We start from the raw sequence: 20313 nt of genomic DNA, 5'->3' as shown, positions 1-20313 counted from the left end.
GAAAATTCAAATTGCAGCGTTAGTTTAAAAAAAAATTAGGGCTTGGCCATCAGCGTTGTTTTTTTATAAAAAAAAATAATAATAAGAGGTTAGGTAGGATGGACGACCGCAAAATTATCGCCGCAATTGAGATTTGCTGTTTTACTTTTGAAAAAATGCAATTTCGCTCTAAAAAAAATTTGGTTTTTCACTTTTAAAAAAATATTTTGTCCGCAATATGCATCCATTGATCACAATGTGATGAACGGTGCATCACTGACGTGTCAGGAAAAAAAAATTTGTCAGAAAAAAAAACTGACGCCGCAAATCAAATTTGCGGCGTCAGGAAAAAAAAATTGAACACCGCAGATCGAATTTGCAACGTCAGGCAAAATAAAAAAATCGCCGAGTGCCGCATATCTATCAGGAAAAATTTGTAACATATTCTGTCATGTCCTGATGAGCGTTCGCGGTGAATGTCGGCAGAGATGCTTCGCCGCTCATCTGATGAGGGGTGAAAGCTTGAAAAAAAAATGGGAGAAAATTGAGAAAACTAAAGCCAGAAAAAATAAATACAAATTAATACTACTTTTATTGGTAGCCTTATATCGTAATTGCGGCAACCCTTAAATCATAAACAATCCTCAAATCACACCAATTTTATGACAATTTTTTATTTTAGCAATATTCTGAGAAATTCGTCCAATTCATCTAATTGGCCAGCTACAATTCCTATAATACAATGCATTAATATTCTATTGGATTTCTTGGTTTCATAGGCAATATGTGCACAAAATAAAGAATATTAAAAAAAGTTAGAAATATTATACAACCAAAGGTCTGTATCATTTATTGTAATCCGCAAGAAGTTAGTCAATACTAAGTGATAAGCATATTATAATATTGCTATTAATATATTCTCTAACTATAGTTTCTTTATTTCAGAGTAAGAAAGAATCCAATGATGGTGAAGAAGTTAATAGGGTCACACTCTTCAAATATATACAATATAACGAGACAAAAGGATGGTCAACCCCATTGTCAAAGACAAAATATTTAAATATATTAAAATTCATTATTAAAATAAGGGTTAAAAATAAAAAAGCCCCCTGTGGTAAGCCTAATACACAGAAAAGCCCCCTATAGTTTCAAAATATACAATACGACATCTCATGCTTTGAACTAAATTGTAAAAGTGACGGAATCCGTTAAACTTAACGGAAATGACTTATTGGAACCTAAAAAAAAATTTTTATACCTATTTTTTATCAAATATACCAATTCTACCCCTTAACCCTCAATTCTCTCTATTTAGAAAATAAAACAAATGATTTTTTTGAGCTGTCTTTTGCTTAATTATATCAGGGTATTTTGGTCATTTTGACCATTTCCGTTAAGTTTAACGGATTCCGTCACCTTTACAATTTAGTTCAAAGTATGAGGAGTCGTGTTGTATATTTTGAAACCACGGGGGGCTTTTCTGTGTATTAGGTTTACCACAGGGGGCTTTTTTATTTTTTACCCTTAAAATAATGACTTTTCCTTTTTCACAAATTCATCTAGAGAGTTCCTTTAATTAAAAATTTAACTGTATCTAACATCTTTTGTAGAATGAAATGATAGGGTTTTAGAAAAAAATCAATCAAAGAGGGTAATCCTATGTCTTCAAATCAAATTGTTGATCAAGTTCTTGGTAAGAAATCAGGGTATATCAAGGGACTTAGTTATCGTTCAAAACTAATATCCATGTCATTTGCTTTAATGCATGAAGAGAATAAGAAACTTGAAGAAACACTTAAAAAATGTTAAAATGGAATGTGAGCTATTAAAAAAAATTTGGAATTAGTAAAAAGTAAAATGTATCAAATGTCATTTGTGCTGGAAAAGCATGGTAAAGTATTAGAGAACTTTTTTGGGGCTGAATATGATTCAATTCTTGGCAATGGTTAGTTTCTTATACTTTGTTGGGTTTTTTTTTTGAATTCTTTTTATGAAAAAGAGAAGTTTGAAATATTTGTTGTTTTAGTTGTTGATTTGTATTACTTTTGTCAATTTCTCTATTTTTCAACAAATATATTTTTCATTGCAGCTACTAATTAGTAGATTTGAGAAAGAGATGGAGCTTGGATGTTGAGATGAGCTAGTCATTTTGATTAAGCTTTGTTTTTAACTTTGATCAGGACTCTTAATAATTCAAGACTCTATTTATTATAATTTTAATTTATTTTTACGAATCTTGGAGCACTTGTGTAGGAAATGATTTTTTGGTATTGTTCTATGAATTCAATTGTTGCGAATAATATTATTGCAACTTTCATATTCACTAGATTGAAATATATGCTAAATAGTAAATTTTTTATTTTTCAATTTAATTTGTTATTTTATACCACATTTTATTATGTTGTGTACAAGTATCAAGTAAAAAATTGGTGACAAAAAAATCACGTAATAGATCATAAACCAAATGCTAAAAAATCGCCTACAATTCTTTTATTATAGTGGAATGGTTTAAACATTTACTACAAAAAAAAATCATATTCAAATTCATAGAATCAACTACCAATGTTTTAATAGTAGAATGGTTCTATACTTAACTATGCAAAAAAATATAAGAAAATGTTTTCAATCAACTACATTTTTTTAAAAGGAAAAAATATCTTGAGAATAGGCTACATAAATATTGTAGCAAAATATTTTTTAATTAGCCACAATTTTTTGTCTGTAGCATAATCATTTGATAAATGGGTACAAAAGAAATCATAACCAAATGTCCAACAATCGACTTTTTTTGTAGCCAAATGGTTTGAGATTTGCCTACATAGAAAATTGTAACAAATAGTTCTACAATTGGCTACAATTTTTTTTTTTTTGTAATGGAACACATTGATATTCACCTACGCAAAAAAACGTAGCTGAATGTTGTACAATCAGTTATGATTATTTGCATAGTGAAATGTTATCATAATTGGCTAGCATTATTGAAGCAATTTACTACAAAAAATTTGTAATTAAAAATATGATTTTGTTGAAAGATAGTCAAAAATGCATTATTTGCTATGAAAATAAGTTTCTTTGACGACATACAATTTTATTATAAATGGTAATCTTTTGGACTACGAAAAGGAAAATCTTTTGGACTACGAAAAGGAAAATCATATGAAATAATTGAACTTTTGACTATGATTTTGGAAATGCTTAACGACGTAGATTTTGTGATGATTTTGGCCACGGCATTTTTCGTCGTTAATTATTAAACGCAACGATTTTTATTCTTTGGCTACAATGTTTTTCATAGCTTTAGACCAAATTTGCTGTTGTGCAAGAGAACCAAAGGTTCTTTTGGAATTCGATCCAATCAGCGTAATCTAATCCTATTGGTTTTTTGCCTTTTCCTCGAGACAATGGCCAGTATAAATCACTCTATAAGGAGTCAAAGAATGACCATCTAGTGTAAAAATAACTATATGGATTTAAATCACGAGCAAATACTATCTACTACCAAGCTATTCTAGGAGGAGTAGTATCAATCAGCATATGCACAATTGTGTTATCATTAGAGATATTAGATTGACTAACGTCCATAAATAATGTCTTTCCTTGTACAAGTCCATTTCTAAAAACTAATAGACAAACACAGAAAAACATAGTCTACCAAACTTAGAATAGTATTTAAAGCATAAGAAAGGATAATGATATAGATGGTTGTGAAACTAAGCGAGACAAACTATAGGGTTCTCTATTGAAGTAGTACGTAAGGCTAAAGACATGATGGCAACAGATGAATAGGCTTAAAAAATATTTGCTTATTAGCATATTATAAAAAAACATGTAACTGCAGTAAATACTACACCCACAGAATGAAGAGGCGAGGGTAACGAGGAAGTAAGAACTTGATTTGAAAGAAAACTGATAGTCGAAAATAATTGAATACCATTGGACAAATGATCAAATAGCTTAACTAAGGCATCATTACTCATGACACTATGATCATGACAAACAGATATCTTTCTAGCAAGATTAGATGTATTTAACTGATGAGGAGGCACATCAGTTCTAGACGAGCAATGTTCTCTAGTATTAACAGAAGAACATGCACCTATAGACGTCATTTCCTATTTTTTCAATGCATATGCTTTCTTTTTATAGCGTAACCAGTTATCCTTTTTTTTCTCCTTTGGCATACGAGCATAGCGACTATGTTTTATAGCCTTAGCATTCTCTTGAGGTAGCGACATCGTAGAGGTAGGGGTTTGATTAGAAGAAACACCCCTGGTAAAAAATGATCGAATACTTCTACTTCTATCTAAAGTATCATTACTCACAACACATTGATTATGACAAATGGATGCCTCTCTAGCAAGACCAAGTAGATTCAATGGCTAGATAGACACATCAGTCGTAGGTATGCAATTTTCTCTAACTTGAGCTGGTGAACACATATCAATAGAAAACTTCTATTTTTTTTGAAAGCATACATCTCTTTACGGCGTAACAAGTTATCTTTTTTATCTTTTGGCATTTAAGCACAATGACTACATCTCATAGTATTAGCATCCATTATAAAGAACTAGTCATAAGCTACAGATACAAATTTTTTTACACCTTTTAAACAAAATCACCAATGAAACAAACAATAAGATCTAATAAATCAATAAGGTCATAGAAAAACAAAGAAAGAGAGTTAATCACCAAACCATGACAAGCAATAACTTCATTATTATAAACTAGACAAACATAGCTTTCATAAGTTCAAAACGAGAGAGGGGGGGGAGAGAAGGGTAGCGTCTAATTTGCACAAAAGCATGAAAATAGACATGCACAATGGAAAAAAATTAGGAAGTAAATAACACTATTTTAAACACAGATAGTAGAATATAGAAAGAGAAATAAAAAATAAAGATTCCAAACCATAATAAGTAAAAGAGAAATAAAACCATAAAACTTCTAAACCATAATAAGTAATAAAAATTATTATCTGCACTATAAACAAGAACATTGATTTGAATTCCTAGAAATAAATAACAAGAAGCCACAGGCTTTTATGAAAAGAAACATATACCTAATAGGCTAAATGAGATGCAGTAGAGCAGCTCAATCCTTTAGTTTCTAAGGCAAGGGAAATGCAAAAGACAATCCTGCTACCAAAATAAATAGACAGTGTAATTGTAAAATCAGTTTCTAAAAGCTCTAAATAGGAAAACACAGAATTCCACCTAAACACAAAATAGAAAGCAGAAACAAATACATATAAAAGAGAAAGTACAATATAACATTTATTAGTTTAATCATTCAAAAACCAGACCTCAAAAGTGAAGACTATCTACAGAGCAACTTTTGAAAGAACACAAAAAGGAGAAGAACAAATAACAATACTGCAACATTATTCATAGTTAAGATAAGACAACTAAAAAAGAGAGAAAAAAAGGATAGAATATTTCAGTTAGCATATGACTATAATGTAACATAATCACTATACTGTAACATAAAACAAAAAAATTGAAGGCATTTTTCCAAAGGCGGTATGAAGTTTGAAAAATCAGATGAGATATAGACAAAATAGTACAAAGATCTATACATTGTCCTAATAAATACTTAAACTCCTGCCTATATACGTGATTAGGGATATAGATGATCATATATATAGCAGTGCTACTTTTCTCTTTAGATAATACGCAAGTAAAGAGTTCTTGTTGTAAATGGCCTCTGTGTCCAATAGAAAAACATAGATGAGATGCTTAATTAAACTACACAGTATTTTTAAAAATAAAAACCAAAATTATTATCGAGTATATTGTTCCACATTAAGAGGATATCTCCTGAATTTTTATAGGTTTATTGATATGCTGCTAACTAAGTTTTGAACAAAAAACACACATGATTACACCATAAATTGGTGTATCAGCTTGATATTTAATCTTAAAAAATTATCAATTGATTGTTAAATAAAAAACCTTGGTAGCAGAAGCATTCTTAATTAGTAGTTGTACGATAATCCAATAAACACTGATTAAATTTGAAGCACTATTATATTAGCTAAAAAAGCTGGTAGTTCATTGGATACAGCCTGTGTACTGAGCATTCTCAACACAATTAATTAAAAAAGAAATTCATATGCATATTACAAGAGAAAGCACTGCATTTAGACCGGACTTCTACAGGGCATTTATAGTGCATAGGGTTTCAATTCAATCCAATGCATTTCCTTCTAGAAAGAAATTGCTGAAAAATAGTAATTTCAATTGTGCGATCCACTGCCTTTGCTTCTAATTGTGCAATATTATCATAAAAATAAGAGCACACACTTTAGTAGCTTGGAATGAAAAACAGCAAAAAAATAATTAGGAAACACTAAACGAACACAACACCAAATACATACCAGATAATTTCACAAAAACAGCACTAGAAAATCAGCCAAAAGAAAATGGCGAAATCTCTTAGGCATATTATCATCATCAAGTGCATCACCCCTAACGGAATGATCTCCTTTAGTAGTAAAGCCTTTGTTTTCCTATTCAACTTCTCAATTAGTCTACTGACAAGAATCAATGACTTTGAGTAATTGATAAATTAATTGTAAAGAAGACAAACAAAATTTTATAGTCGTAAATCACAAACAGATTCTTGCAAGTGCAATTTGAATTACAGCAACATTCTATTGTTGAAAATTTCATCATTTTGACAATTATTAGCAAAATATTACAAACTTCTCTAATACTCAAATTCTTCCATTATGTATATTACAATTATCAATAGAAAATCAGACATAGCTCAAGATTTGAAAACCTCAAAATATACTACAACCAACACTCAAAATTAGCATGATAAGATTTTATAGACTAAGCCTAGCAAAATTTTGACATTATTAGCAAAATTAACGTGATAGTAAAAAGAAAATGCATAAACTCTTTCACTATTATAGCAAAATTCAATAAATTTTTGCCAAACTCAAAGTCCTCTCTATGGAAACTATTAGAATATCTTTGCACCTTTTTTTCTCATTTAGAACAAGTAACAATATTGATACAATTGTCTTATAGCAAGAGGGAGTAAACACAATATAAAGGATCTTCTGATGCCTTATTTGTTGAAATAACCAGAAATAGTCATCAAATGAGAATACATTCACAATTTAAATATAACTCAAAAAACCATAGAAAAACAAGATAACCCCAACAAAGCAAAAGAGCAATAGAAGAAGAAAATACATACCAAGCAAGGGAAATTAAAGTAGCCTCAAAGACAAAGATCAATTTGAATACTTTTCTCGCAGCAAAAGAAAATTTTGTGAAGCTCATTTCTCTCAAATTTTTAGAGAACCTTTTTCCTACACTATTCACTAAAATCTAAGGTTCAGTGCAAATATGAGGAATTGAATATGTTGCAAACAGGATTTTGAAGAGAAAATTTCATGGAACTCATTTCTCTCAAATTTTTAGAGCACTTTTTTCCTACATTATTCATTGCAAATCTGACGAATTGAATGTGTTGGAAACTAGATTTTTAAGAATAATAGAATTCAGTACAAAAAATCCATGTCTAGGTTTTTAAAGAAACACATTTCTCTTGGGGAGGGGAGGGGAGAAATGAGCTCCATGAAAGTGCCACCCATCATTATGACCTGGAAGGAAGGATGTTGGGAATTGTCTGTCTTTTCTATTCTCTTTCTAAAAAAACTGAAAAAGGTGGAGAATGGAAAACACATCGCGAAAGCAACCGTTATTATTATGATATAAATGTCTATAAGGCAGGCAAAGCAATATGTGGCGACAACAAGATAAGCACATGATGATGACGAAACACGTACAGGCGAAGACCTTTTTTGGCTGTTAGTCTAGTTATGTTGAAAATATCTTACTACCGAAATTGATTAATGTCTAAATAAAATATATTAATCTATGAATCTACATGCTCTAAATAAATTTTTTTTTTTTTATAAAAGCAAATAACTAATTGTCTTTCTTTAGCATCAGTTATCCAATCCTAATTCTAATGGATTGGATATAAAATAGTGATTTGAGTGAATAAATGCCTAGTGAATAGCAATTACCTCTTTTGCTGGGGCATGAAGATATTATGCATATATACATTTCAAAACGATTTAACACACTACTACATATAATAATTTCACTAACACAAGTTGGTTCAGTTGGCAAGGACGGGCAACTTTCTCACAAAAAATCATGTGTTTGAATCCCGTTGTCAATGTGAGAGCTGTGTTAGCAGGCGATCTATAAGAATTTCTATAAGCAATCTATGGTTCCAAAGACATATCTTCAACCGTGGTGGTGACTGGAATCGAACCCACCTAAACTTTTTATTTTACAAATTAAAAAAATGATACTTTCGTTTATGAAGAAAACATCTATCATACATATAGTTATACTTGCAATTCATAAGGAGAGTGACAATAAACTTTATCATTATAATGTACATGAATGTGCACATGGTTAGTGCACTTAACCATGCAAAACATGTAACATGTAACATAGCAAGAATGTAACTAGGATCATATCCTTGTTCATGTCAACATGCAATGAAAACTTATGATTTCATCATAAATATGTCACACTAAATAGTCATAACATTTCAAATACGAATACAATAAAACATGATATGCTTTTGCATAATTAATATAAATTGAGAAAAAATTATTGCTATTAAACAATTTTTGAAATACAGAGGCGTATGAACCACTAACATCTAGTGCAAGATGATATAATTAGTCATCCACATACTTTATAGAATTCCCTAAATCGTAAAAGCACATATCATGGAATACTTGTCAATTACTTGTTACACTATGGTTACTATACTCAATCCTATCCCGTGAATATCCCTAGTACATGTCTGGACCTTTATACAAAAATTTCTACAAGCTTCTCAGATTAGAAATTTGCAAAAAATAGAAAATTTTCCTACTTAAAAAGTTTTCCCTAATTGTCAGGCCTTAATTTGGTAAGATTTTTACTTAAGAAGATTCTAAAGAAAAATACATGCATTGGGTCGATCCATTGAGTTTGGGCTTAATTGCCTTTGGGTTTAATCATTTATAATTAATTTCCTAATCTTATCCTTTCTTAAATATTGGATCTCATAAGAATAGTCCATACTATAGGAAATAAGTTGTAGCACAAAGTTTGGGCTTTTATTTAACTACACTTGTTACAATCAGGCTTTGAATATAATCATTAATTGGGCAATCAATCAGCCCAAGAGAAATTTTGAACTTTTACTACACTTCTGAAATTATTTGGGTTCAAACTTTTTGATCGAGAATTGTTTCAAAAGAATTAGCCCAGCATAATAGCCCAAATGAATTTCATTAAAGTATTTTGGTTGCCTATAAAAATTATCTTAAAACCTCAGGGATTATTTTGCAAAAATGACAAGTTTTTAAAGAATCACTCCCATCTTATAGTCTTCATCCTGCATGTCTCTCATCTTCAATTTTCTTTTATTTTAACATAAAACCCATATTTTATTCTTTTCATTTCCAGCCCAAATCACATCAATTTCCCAACAATAAATTTACCAAAATCTTTCAATATTAAAGCCTCAGGATTCAACATAAAACCCATATTTTATTTTTAAAAAAAACCCCATATTTTTTTTTGTTTCTTTCTGATGCTTGAAATCGGTCCTTTTCTTTTGTTTCATTGTTCTCAAAACCCCAAATAAATAAGGACTGGTAGTAGTACCTGGTGGAAAGAATTAGTAGTACTAGTACCAGCACAGATCTTGATACATGCAAAGTGACTAGTAGTAGTTCTACAATAATGCTATCAGAATTTGAAGAAAAAAATTAAAATAATCCACTTCCCCCATGTTCAGTATGTAGATTCTATGAATTTGCCTGTGAAATCAAATAAAACTTCCATTTATAACATTTCGTCCTAGGTCCAGACATGTTATAGAGGTCTATGAAAATCTATGTCTAATGAAAGAGAAAAAACAAAGTAAATTTAGAAAGAAAATTTATAGGCTTACGTGATTACTGTCTGTCGAATCCTCAAAAGAGAAGTTTGACTGTTTATAAGGGCTCAAAATGTAATTCAGGTATGAGCTATCAAGTATTCAAGTCTGAGTACTTAGACTCTACAATGGATAATTAGACTTGAATGTTTAGATTCTATTTACATCCTAAGTGTTATATGGTGACTGAGGTATTAGATTCATTCCCTATAACTCTTGTGTTCGTGCAAGAGCTAATTATAATAACACTAGCTGAAACTCACCTAATATAGAAATCACGAGAGATTTTTTTTTCTTTTTTTGTAACTTGGAGACTCGAGCCACTTTAGACCCGAGCCGACACATCAAATCGGAGGAGTACGCCGCTGGGGCACTCGACGCACCACGCAAGATATTAGATTCATCCATTGGGCCCTTGTATTCGTGCAAGAGCCAATCATAACAAAACTAGCTAAAACTCACATCGCACAGAATTTACGCGAGATTTACTCTTATACGATAATGTCACGTCCCGACTTGCAGGTCAAGCGCAACTCAAGTCTAAACAGGCAATTCTAATTATGTGGGTTCCATACGTACCGAAACAAAATGAATATTTCAACTTGGATTTAAGTGCTTAGCCTCTACTTATATCCAAGTCCCATATCGCTTAACTTTCATTTGAAAAGGAGCCTAACTGCAGTGTTGATTACAGCAAGAAAATAGGTAGTGTTGTTTACTCAACCTATGTAATATTATTATTATTTCACACACACACACATATATACACTCTTCACTTTTTGCTGTCCAGAAAATGGTAGGATGGAATATTTGAACTAGAGATAATGTTATCTGCTGTCCAACTGATTCTATGTCAAAAATTCCAATCATGTGGCTTGTTACATTTATTCTGACTTGTAATTGCTGATAAGTATTTCGTTTCGTATCGTCACTTACAAACAGAAACAGATGGAGTTCCTTTGACCTCATCAATTGCTGGCTGTCCAAATAATGCAAGGCCAAATAATGCCAGCTTGCACCAACTAATTTTTATCAATTGGAATGGATTTCCTCATCCTGGAAAACCAATAAAAACTTCAAAATTGTTTTCTTTGTCGGTTGGAAAAATTCATGGACAAGGTCTAAGAATTTCTCAAAATGCTAGCTGTACAAAGTAATATATCCTATTAGAACTGCAATTTATGGAATATTGTCTTGCAAGGGAACTTGTTCCAAAAACAAGAAAAGAACAAACAGCAGGAAGGAATCAATGCAACAATTCCTAATTAATAATCGTTGCAAAACTATACTATATAGTTTTATGTACCAAGAATCGCCATCCACTGTTTAAGATGCTATTTCAGACTAGTTATGCACAGCACATATGACTTAGTATTGGACGTTTTATACAAGGCAACTCATTTTATATACACCCTAGCCCCCCAAAGAAAAGGAAGAAAGAAACAAAAATCCCCTTTCTCTTCCCCTACAACTATAAAATTTTAGATCGAAAGAAGTAGAATTTGTACAGCTAGTCTACTGTATCTAGTACTACTGATTGTTATCAGCATCATACTGGCAACTCTGGCTGAGATTGAGGTTCCATGCAACTTGAAATTCTATAAACAATTTGAGCCATGTCAGGTCTTGCTTCAAAATTCTGAAGCAAAGCTTGGTTGGCCACATCAAACAACACCCTTAGTTGCTCTTGATTCATATCACCCCTGAGTTTCGGATCCAAAAGTCCTATCAAATCATCCAAATTCTCAGTCCTCCTGCAGTCCTCAGTCCATTCTGCAAGCGTGGTCGAGCCTTGTACTGACTTGAGCCCAGTGATGAGCTCAAGAAGCAGAACTCCAAAGCTATAAACATCACACTTTGGTGACACTATCCCTGTATTAAGGTAATATGTGTCAACGTAACCTAGCGAACCCTTTATTGCAGTAGGCGTGTACGCGCTTTGCGCGTCGCTACCTAGCTTGCATAGCCCAAAATCTGCCAGTTTCGCGTGATCATCGTCGATTAACAATATGTTGGATGATTTTACGTCTCTGTGGATGACCGGAGGATCTGCTACACAATGGAGATAATCCAAAGCACGAGCGATGTCTAGAGCAATGTTCAAGCGGTTAGACCATGAAAGAATCCCCGAGCATTGGCCTTGGTACGTGTGCATTCGATCAAAGAGGCTCTTGTTTGGAACATACTCTAAAAGAAGAAGTTGTTCTCCTGCATGATAATGTACAAATCATGTCACATATTAGTACACTAATAGGCATTGTTATGATGAATCTGGATTTTGCTGAATAAAGTGTATGATTATTAGACAACAATTGGAATTAAAAAATTTAAAAGCAATATAAGGAAGTATCTATTTTTTTTTCTTCCCCTTCTTCTTCTTCTCCTTTAGTTTGGAGTTCATAAAATTTACATGGTTGTTGAGGAATTAGCCAACATTCAATCGATAAGGCATAATATTTTTCATTGAGACGTCTAATAGAACCATAAAAGTAGTCCATGCAACAGCAGACAAGAATGCCACGCAGTTCTGAAATGATTAGTTTTCTAATCCAAAAATTTATTTATTATGGTTAATTTGATGTCTCATAAGCAAGACCAAAGCCTTATGCATAAGCTAATTTCTTTGCTTCGCAGAGAACAAATAGAAACCTAGAGATTTTCAATGGCCAGGAACTCTGTCTATGCTCACGTCTTTGTCCAAATTCACTCAGATATTTAAATCATAAGAAGTTGTGCTGCTCTAAAAAAGTCAATGCATACATGTTTTAACCTAAATTTTTATCCTATACTTGCAATGATATAGGCTTGTGATACTCATATTTTTGTTTCCCTGATTCTTAAGACCTTTTTTTTAAAATTTCCTTCTTTAGCTTAGAATACTAATCAAATTACATTTTCTACAATGTTCATCTCATACTAAATGGTATTATCAAGGCCACATATTGTATTGGATGCCTTAACACCATATTAATGTTTCTATTATCTTTTCATTAGTAGTTTGATTAAGTGTTCTCGTAAAAATGGCTGCAAACTGTTAACGTTATTAAAATTATCAGTACCATTCTTGTATTAGTTCATAAAGAAGGTTTATTTTGTTGCTAGAGGTGGGGATATACAGGTTGAAAACGGAAAAGAGTTTGGTAGATGATATCTTTTTTACCTGGTTATTGTATAAAAAATAAACTTTATCATTGAAACTATGATGCTTTTTAAAGAATATTCATGTTGTTCAATTTCTTGCAATCAAAGGAAACGGCGGTGATTTTAGCAAGAATCACGATATTAAAAAAAAAAGTGATGTCTAAACCTTACCTTTCTCCAAGCAGAATCCCATCAAGCATACCAAATTTGGATGAGAAATCCTAAGCAAAACAGACACTTCATCAAGGAATATTTTCTGGCTTCCTCCTTTCTCTTCCAGCACACGTTTCACAGCACCAAATCCTCCATCCTGAAATTCAGCAAGATACACAATTGAAGTTGCACCAACACCAATCTGAACCTTGAATTCCTTAGTTGCAACTTTCAATTCTTCCAAAGCATACGTCCTTATCGAACAACAATTGCTGCTACAATCACTAGCACTTGATGGACTCCTGGATATCTCTGTTGAAGGCTTGTGATCATGATCAATTTTCAGATTTTTCTCCGTATCATCTCCAGATTTTTCAGCTTTGTTTGCTTCAACATAAACAGCCCACCTCCTCAACAAAATTGTGATTATAATCACTAGTATTATTGCCCCTACAATCCAAAAATGTCGCGGATTTGCTTTGACAAAGAATGACATTATTTTGTGATTGGGAGATCGACCAAGATATTCTTTTCTATAACCAACTATATTTATATGGCTTCTATTAATTGGATGGAGGAGAGGTTTGGGAGAGAAGAGGAGATAGAAAATAATCAAGGAATGTATGGAAATGTTGAGACAAATATCATTAGAGGAGAAGACTGGTGCTGCGGCATAACGAAGAAGATCCATAAATATGGCATTTTGCTGCTAATTGCAGAGCTGGAACTTGAAAGCAACTACTTATTGTCTTATCCATGAGAATAGTAATGTGCTCAAGGGTCTTAATTCTGTCATTAAGTAGTTAATCTTGAAAACTAAAAGTTAGTTTAAGACTTTCATAAACTATATTGTCCATCCATAGGAATGATAAATTAATTAGTGGACTTTGTAGAATTCTTCAAGTGTAATTTGTTCTATAAGGCTTTCTAGAGCTGCCACTTTGTGCCCTCAAATATAATTACACCTGCCACATTATCTCTTTATATAATTTCAAGAGATAATTAGTGATGTTTGGTCTCCAAACATTATACTAACAAACTTTTGGAGTCACCACTATATCTGCTGTCTCATACGGTGTATATATGTTTATTTGACGCATATAAATTATTTCTCATAATTTTACAATCATAGAGTGCTTGCTAGGTAGAACACCATTTGTACGGGGATAATTTTTTAAGGACAGGGTCTCCAAAGGAGCAATCTGAGAATGAAATCCTAAGTTTATAATAGATATAAAACATAGAGTTGTAAAGGACCCAAAACTTGATTTGTTTTGTACTATCCAAATTCCTTTGAATAATTTCACTTGAAAACAGTACAAGTTAAAATTATTATTTAAACTCGACTCATTTAAGTTTCAATCGTCTCAAGCTAACTTGTCTAACTAAAATGGTTGATTCAACTTGAACTCGAACTAGAGCTCATATTTTACTGTTTTAATGATTTATTTTTATGGCTTATTTTCATTTTGAAAAAGAAAATTTTATTGATGAAAATTAAGCACAACTAAAATGAACTGACCACTATGATGCAAAATAAGTCAAATACAAAGGCTTGTTACTTAGGAAGAGTGGAAATGATGAGTACAATTTCAAATGCTTTAAAAACACAAATAGATGTTCCCAAACAAGGCTTGCATCCATCCATTTATTAATCAAAAAGACAATTAAATAAGTAGTCTTTGCAATATGGATCAGACAATTTACTTTTAAATTTTTATTCATTTCCTCGTGTTTGGCATAATTAAAAGCTGAACTATAAGACACCAAAACTATCTTTTCTTCATTAACCTATCCCTTTTCATCATCAAAATATCTCATTGGACTATCTCCATCAGAGCACAAGTATAATCAAAGGTTTAAATCTTATATATGACAAAGGTTTTGACCGTGTGAAGTCAAGAGGAACGAAACACAAACAATAACCTATCTGGAAAATATTTATGTTTGCAAATATTGGTTGACATTGCTTGTACACTGTAAAATGGTAATCAAAATGAAAAAAAAAAAAACAATTGTATTAGGTGATTTTTTGGATTGTAAATGCTTTTATGCTTAGACATAAACTATTTAGCAAGCCCCTAAACTATTATAATCATTAATTTTTTATCCCTCATCTATTTCAAATGTCAAATTGATCCCTCAATAAGAAAAAGTATCAAAATTTTGAACCTTCAATCTATTTCCATCATTAGATCCGTCAAATGTCGCACTTAGATTCATTAGCTTTAACAGTAGAGATAGAATATTGAAGGATCAAAATCTGATTCTTTTTCTTTTATTGTTGAGGGATAAATTTGAAATTCAAAATAGATTAAAAATCAAAAGTTGACGATTACATTAGTTTAGGAACTCGATAAGTAGTGTACTTTACGCTTAGCATTGGAGAGCAAGTTATTTTATGGCAACCTTAAGATAAGGCTGCACGAGAACTTTAATCCATTCAAGGCGCTGTAGGTTGAGATCATGAGTCTCGACAGTTGTCAATCACAATTTTATAGTATCCAATACATGCATTAGCATAATGAATGTCTCTATTAACACAACTAATGAATTGATTAAACAACAAATGTAACACAACTACTTTTAGTACGTAAATTTTACTAACATGTAAGAAGTTATTATTGCTTCACATTAGTTTTTTAAGTTCATACATTTGTTATTTTAATATGTACTTGCTAATAAAATTAAATACAATTGTTGACCATAAAGTTAAATACAATTAAATACATTTATTTTAATATGTACATTTATTGCTAATACAATTATGGCAAGGGGAGGGTTGACCATAAGAACTTCGAACAAATTAAATACATGTTGGCTTTCTTTTTTTTTTATTATTATTAATAGATTGGAAGGACTGCTGGATTACTCGGTCTAAATAATTCCATATTTGTCCTAAAAGATTAGTCCTTATGATTAGTCAAACCCTTAATAATAATCTTTAAGATCCCATTCTTTTTCTAATTCATTTAGTTCTTCCCAAAAAAAAAACAATAACAAAAACTATAAACCACAACATCTAATTAAACAAAAGTTTAAGAACGTCATATGCTTTCCACGTCATCTAGGCCAACTAATTAAAAACATGATATCAAAAGGCTTTTCTACCCGAATTTGATTGTAAATGTTGAGTTTGAAGTCAATAATTATCATCTTGTAACAATATACCTGAAATTAGCAGAAAAATCAGATACTTTGCTTTCCTAGTCCAACTTTTTCATATTGTCACTCATTTAAGACCAAGTGCTAAAATATTCCTTCAATTCCTATGTATTGCATAGAAAAAGTCATAATTCTTCTTTACAATATGACCAACTGGGAAAAAACTAAACACGAAAGTGAAAAAAATTAGCATGAGTCAGTTAGATGTGTGAGTGTTTGTAATTGCTTGTTTACATGTTTGTGTTTGTTTTTGGTATTGCAACTTAAGGCAATTAGCAAGCATTCCATTTACAGTTTTCACCTCCCTCAACTGCAGTCAATTATTCAGTATTTTGTTTGGAAATGCCTTCGAACTTATTAAGAGAATCTGTCAAGAAAATAGCAACTCAAATTCCAATTACAAGACAAAACGAAAACAAAAATGAGATGTTACGACTTCGCTTTACACCATTTTCATATCAAACAAGGACAGAAGTCCGAAAGAAAGACAAAGTTATTCCACTGAGTCTATTGTTCAATGGACATCAAGAAGTATAATACTAAAATTGTCGTTGTCTATGTCGTTTTCCTATAACGTTTTTACATCTAAAATGTCTTTTGCTTCTTGTATGTAAGTTTTAAAATTGAAAGAATAAGTCGTTAGAGGCAAATTAAGATGATCATTAGATAGTTTGCTGGCTTAAATTAAAATGAGGTAACTAAACTTACTAAAGTTACAAATCGTGTAATAATTTTTCAAAGGAAGAGATGGTGTATCAGCCTGTTGTTCGAATTAGGGGTGGGCGCAGGTTGGATACTCGCCTAATCCACCATTTGGTTGACTCAACCCGCACCTTGCGGATCAACCATTTCTGACCCTTACCCACCCCGCATATCAACAGGTACCCGATTATAGGGTACTCGCTGAGATAGAGTCGAGTCAACGGGTATCCTCTCCACCCCACTTTTCATTTATTTTTTTAAAAATAATTTATAATAATTTAATTTTATATTTTACACATTCATCTAATATTTAATAAAGATTTTTTTTCTCAAAAAGTCTCCCACCAAGAAATAAGCATGCGAAAAGAATACAAGAAAAGGAAAAAATTAAAAGAATTCAAAATCAATAAAAGTTTAAAATAAGTAGCACATTTTTAAAATATACGCTCTACATTAATTAAACTCTTTTCTATAAAACATAAGATTATGACCTCTATAAATGAATTTTGTAAATAAACTGTAGTCTCTCATATTTATAATGCAATTTGTTCAATAAAATTGCTTATTTAGTTCTAAAAATATTATTTTATAGTATGTGTAAAAAAAGTAAAATAAATAAATAATTTATACATGCGGGGCAGATCGGATACGCACAGGTTTTTAAATATGTGATTCTAATCGGCCCCGCATCTTAGTAGGTACCCGACCCTCTTTTAACCTGATCAAATAACACAAATCAAATATCCTAATTTTCGGATTAAATCGAATCGAATTGGATATAGTGGGTTTTTAGATTAGCGGATAATTTTGCCCACACCTAGTTCCAATACCTTGGTGATTTAGAATTAGTCGAGGAACCTATTAATATGTTTCATCTTTAGTGAAGGAGCCCATCGGGGAGGTGAGCAATTATATAGTTTTAGTTATTTGGAAATTTACTCCCAATCTAAGTGGTGAAGAATATTACACATTTAGGGTCCGTTTGTTTCGGGTGAAAATGTTTTCCAGGAAAATATTTTCCTAATTTCCCGTGTTTGGTTGCACAAAAGTTACTGAAAACATTTTCCTATGTAAAATATTTTCACTCATCTTATGGAAAACAACTTCCCTTCCAAACTTACTGAAGTTGTTTTCCGAAATGCATGCATCCCGCCTGTAGTATGTTCCAAACTTACTGAAAACATCTTGTAGTATGTTCTTTTTTTTTTTTTAGTGTAAACAGGAGGACTCGAACCCAAGACCTCTTCCTTACACTCCCTCCCCCGTACCACCCAACCCAACTCTCCCCCTAGTATATTCAAAATAAAAAAAAATCTCATCCTGTTCATCCTATGTTAGTAATTAATTATGTATAATAGGGACATTCTTTTCTAGAGAAATTTTTAGCAGTGAGAGTGCAAGATATATGTCATAATAAGCATTGCATGTGATTGATATTTGACACTAAATGGCCAGCAATTTGTTTATTGCTTAAGGAGATATTTTTTATTCATATATACATTTCTCCAAGATTTTTTAAAGTTAAACAATGAGATAAATTTTCTTATTTTGCATGGGAAGAAGTATGTAGTTATAATGTGTAGAAAGTAAAGATAGAGATAAAAGTGAAAATATTTCAAAAGTTAAACAAACACCAGAAAAATGAAGTAAGAAAATATTTTCAATAAGCTAACCAAACACCTGAAAATGATGAAAGGGAAATGATTTTCATGGAAAATTACTTCCACGGAAAATATTTTCCCAAGGAAAACATTTTACTTCCAACCAAACAGACCCTTAACCCAAAAATTAATAAGATGGCTCAATATACAAAGTAACATTTTGCCTCGAATTATTTATCCAAAATAAATTAATTCTTTGAAGGGCTAAAATATATATATTTTTTAATTCTCCCACTCTTCCCTTTCTATCCCTAACTATTATGTACAAAATTCAAATCCTGAACTTAACAGTAAGAAGGACTCAGTTCTTCCCTAGTCACCGAAGGGTAGAAATATAGTTGAAAATTCTTTTGAGATAAAAATTCTTCTCATTAATTATTGATAAGGCTAGTAGAGGTAGCAACATGGGTTTCCATTTGGCCACCTTTCCTGGTTTTTCTTGCTAGAACGTCAACTAAGATAGCTTGGTTACTGGAATATTTTCGTTGAAATGATTGACTGAAAGTTCTTGACTTTTCTATATTAATTAATGGTCTCCCTTGTAAATCTTATAATCTTTGTGGGGCTTGCAATGAAGTTTCTATCATTGACTTTTTTAGTTTGACAGGAAATATATGACACATCCAAAAAAAAGTTAAGTATAATGGTAATTCTTATGGGATTTAGTTTGGCAGTTATCATATTCACTAGTTGTACATCGATATTCTGGTGGCAAAGGGAGAACTACAAAATACACCCTCATTTGCCAAAATTGCGGTGATGAATTGGTTACGATCAGCTAAAACCTTTTCTAAATTATATCACTAATGAATGCTCCAAAGGGAATCCAAGGGAATGACATGGTAGGTATGCATCAGGGTAAGGTAACATTACAAAACATTTCCTTTTTGCCAATGCACCAATCTCATATACACATATAGTAAAACCCCTATAAATTAATGACTTTGAAATCATACAAATTCTATTAATTTAAAAAGGTATTAATAACTTGATGAATTAATAATTTATTAATTTATCAAGTGTACTTTTAATTCAAAAAAAACTCATTTAATCAATTAAGATTTTATTTTATTTTATAAAAATATGAATTATTCTATTAATAAAAGGAGGTTAGAAGCTTAAAGAATATAAACCAGCCCATATCTACTGGATTTGCAAGTATAATTTAAATTTCTTAATGTCTTTAATGTACACACGTAATCGACATCATTATTTTATCAAAATCATTAATTTAGCTCTCTAGTCCAAGTTGGAACTAGGAAAATTATTATTTAACAGAGATTTTTAATTTATCAAGTATTAATTTATAGAGACTTTACTATATATGTATGTGTATATAAATACACTCACACATATAGACACTCACACACACACACACATATATATAGGGTTATTATCACTTTAGCGCCTTAAACTATATCACTACTATCAGTTTACCCCCTAACATTAGTTTTTAGTCACTTCACCCCTATATAAGTAATTTAACCCTTTTTATTCTATAGCATTACTATATTATTATTATCACTTTATCCCTTTAAAT

At 31.4% G+C, this 20313-nt stretch overlaps 1 protein-coding gene across 1 annotated transcript; it reads right to left on the bottom strand.

The window, feature by feature from the left end:
• Positions 1-11500: 11500 nt before the first annotated feature.
• On the bottom strand, positions 11501-13741 carry LOC113780307 (probable receptor-like protein kinase At1g49730). The gene is made up of 2 exons (XM_027326119.1): positions 13264-13741; positions 11501-12159 (listed from the first exon to the last, which is right to left on the bottom strand). Exons 1-2 carry the CDS (start codon positions 13739-13741, stop codon positions 11501-11503), a joined length of 1137 nt encoding a protein of 378 aa, XP_027181920.1.
• Between the last annotated feature and the right edge of the window lie 6572 nt (positions 13742-20313).

The sequence above is a fragment of the Coffea eugenioides genome, chromosome 8, assembly GCF_003713205.1.
Source record: "Coffea eugenioides isolate CCC68of chromosome 8, Ceug_1.0, whole genome shotgun sequence".
NCBI lineage: Eukaryota > Viridiplantae > Streptophyta > Magnoliopsida > Gentianales > Rubiaceae > Coffea > Coffea eugenioides.
This window is presented reverse-complemented; position numbering and strand designations above follow the sequence as displayed.

What these genes read in the sequence shown, in the direction of transcription:
- LOC113780307 (XM_027326119.1), bottom strand. Translation starts at nt 13,741, where the DNA reads ATGTCATTCTTTGTCAAAGCAAATCCGCGACATTTTTGGATTGTAGGG. An exon ending in GGGATTCTGCTTGGAGAAAG is followed by an intron (nt 12,160 to 13,263) that starts GTAAGGTTTAGA and finishes ATTATCATGCAG; the next exon opens with GAGAACAACTTCTTCTTTTA.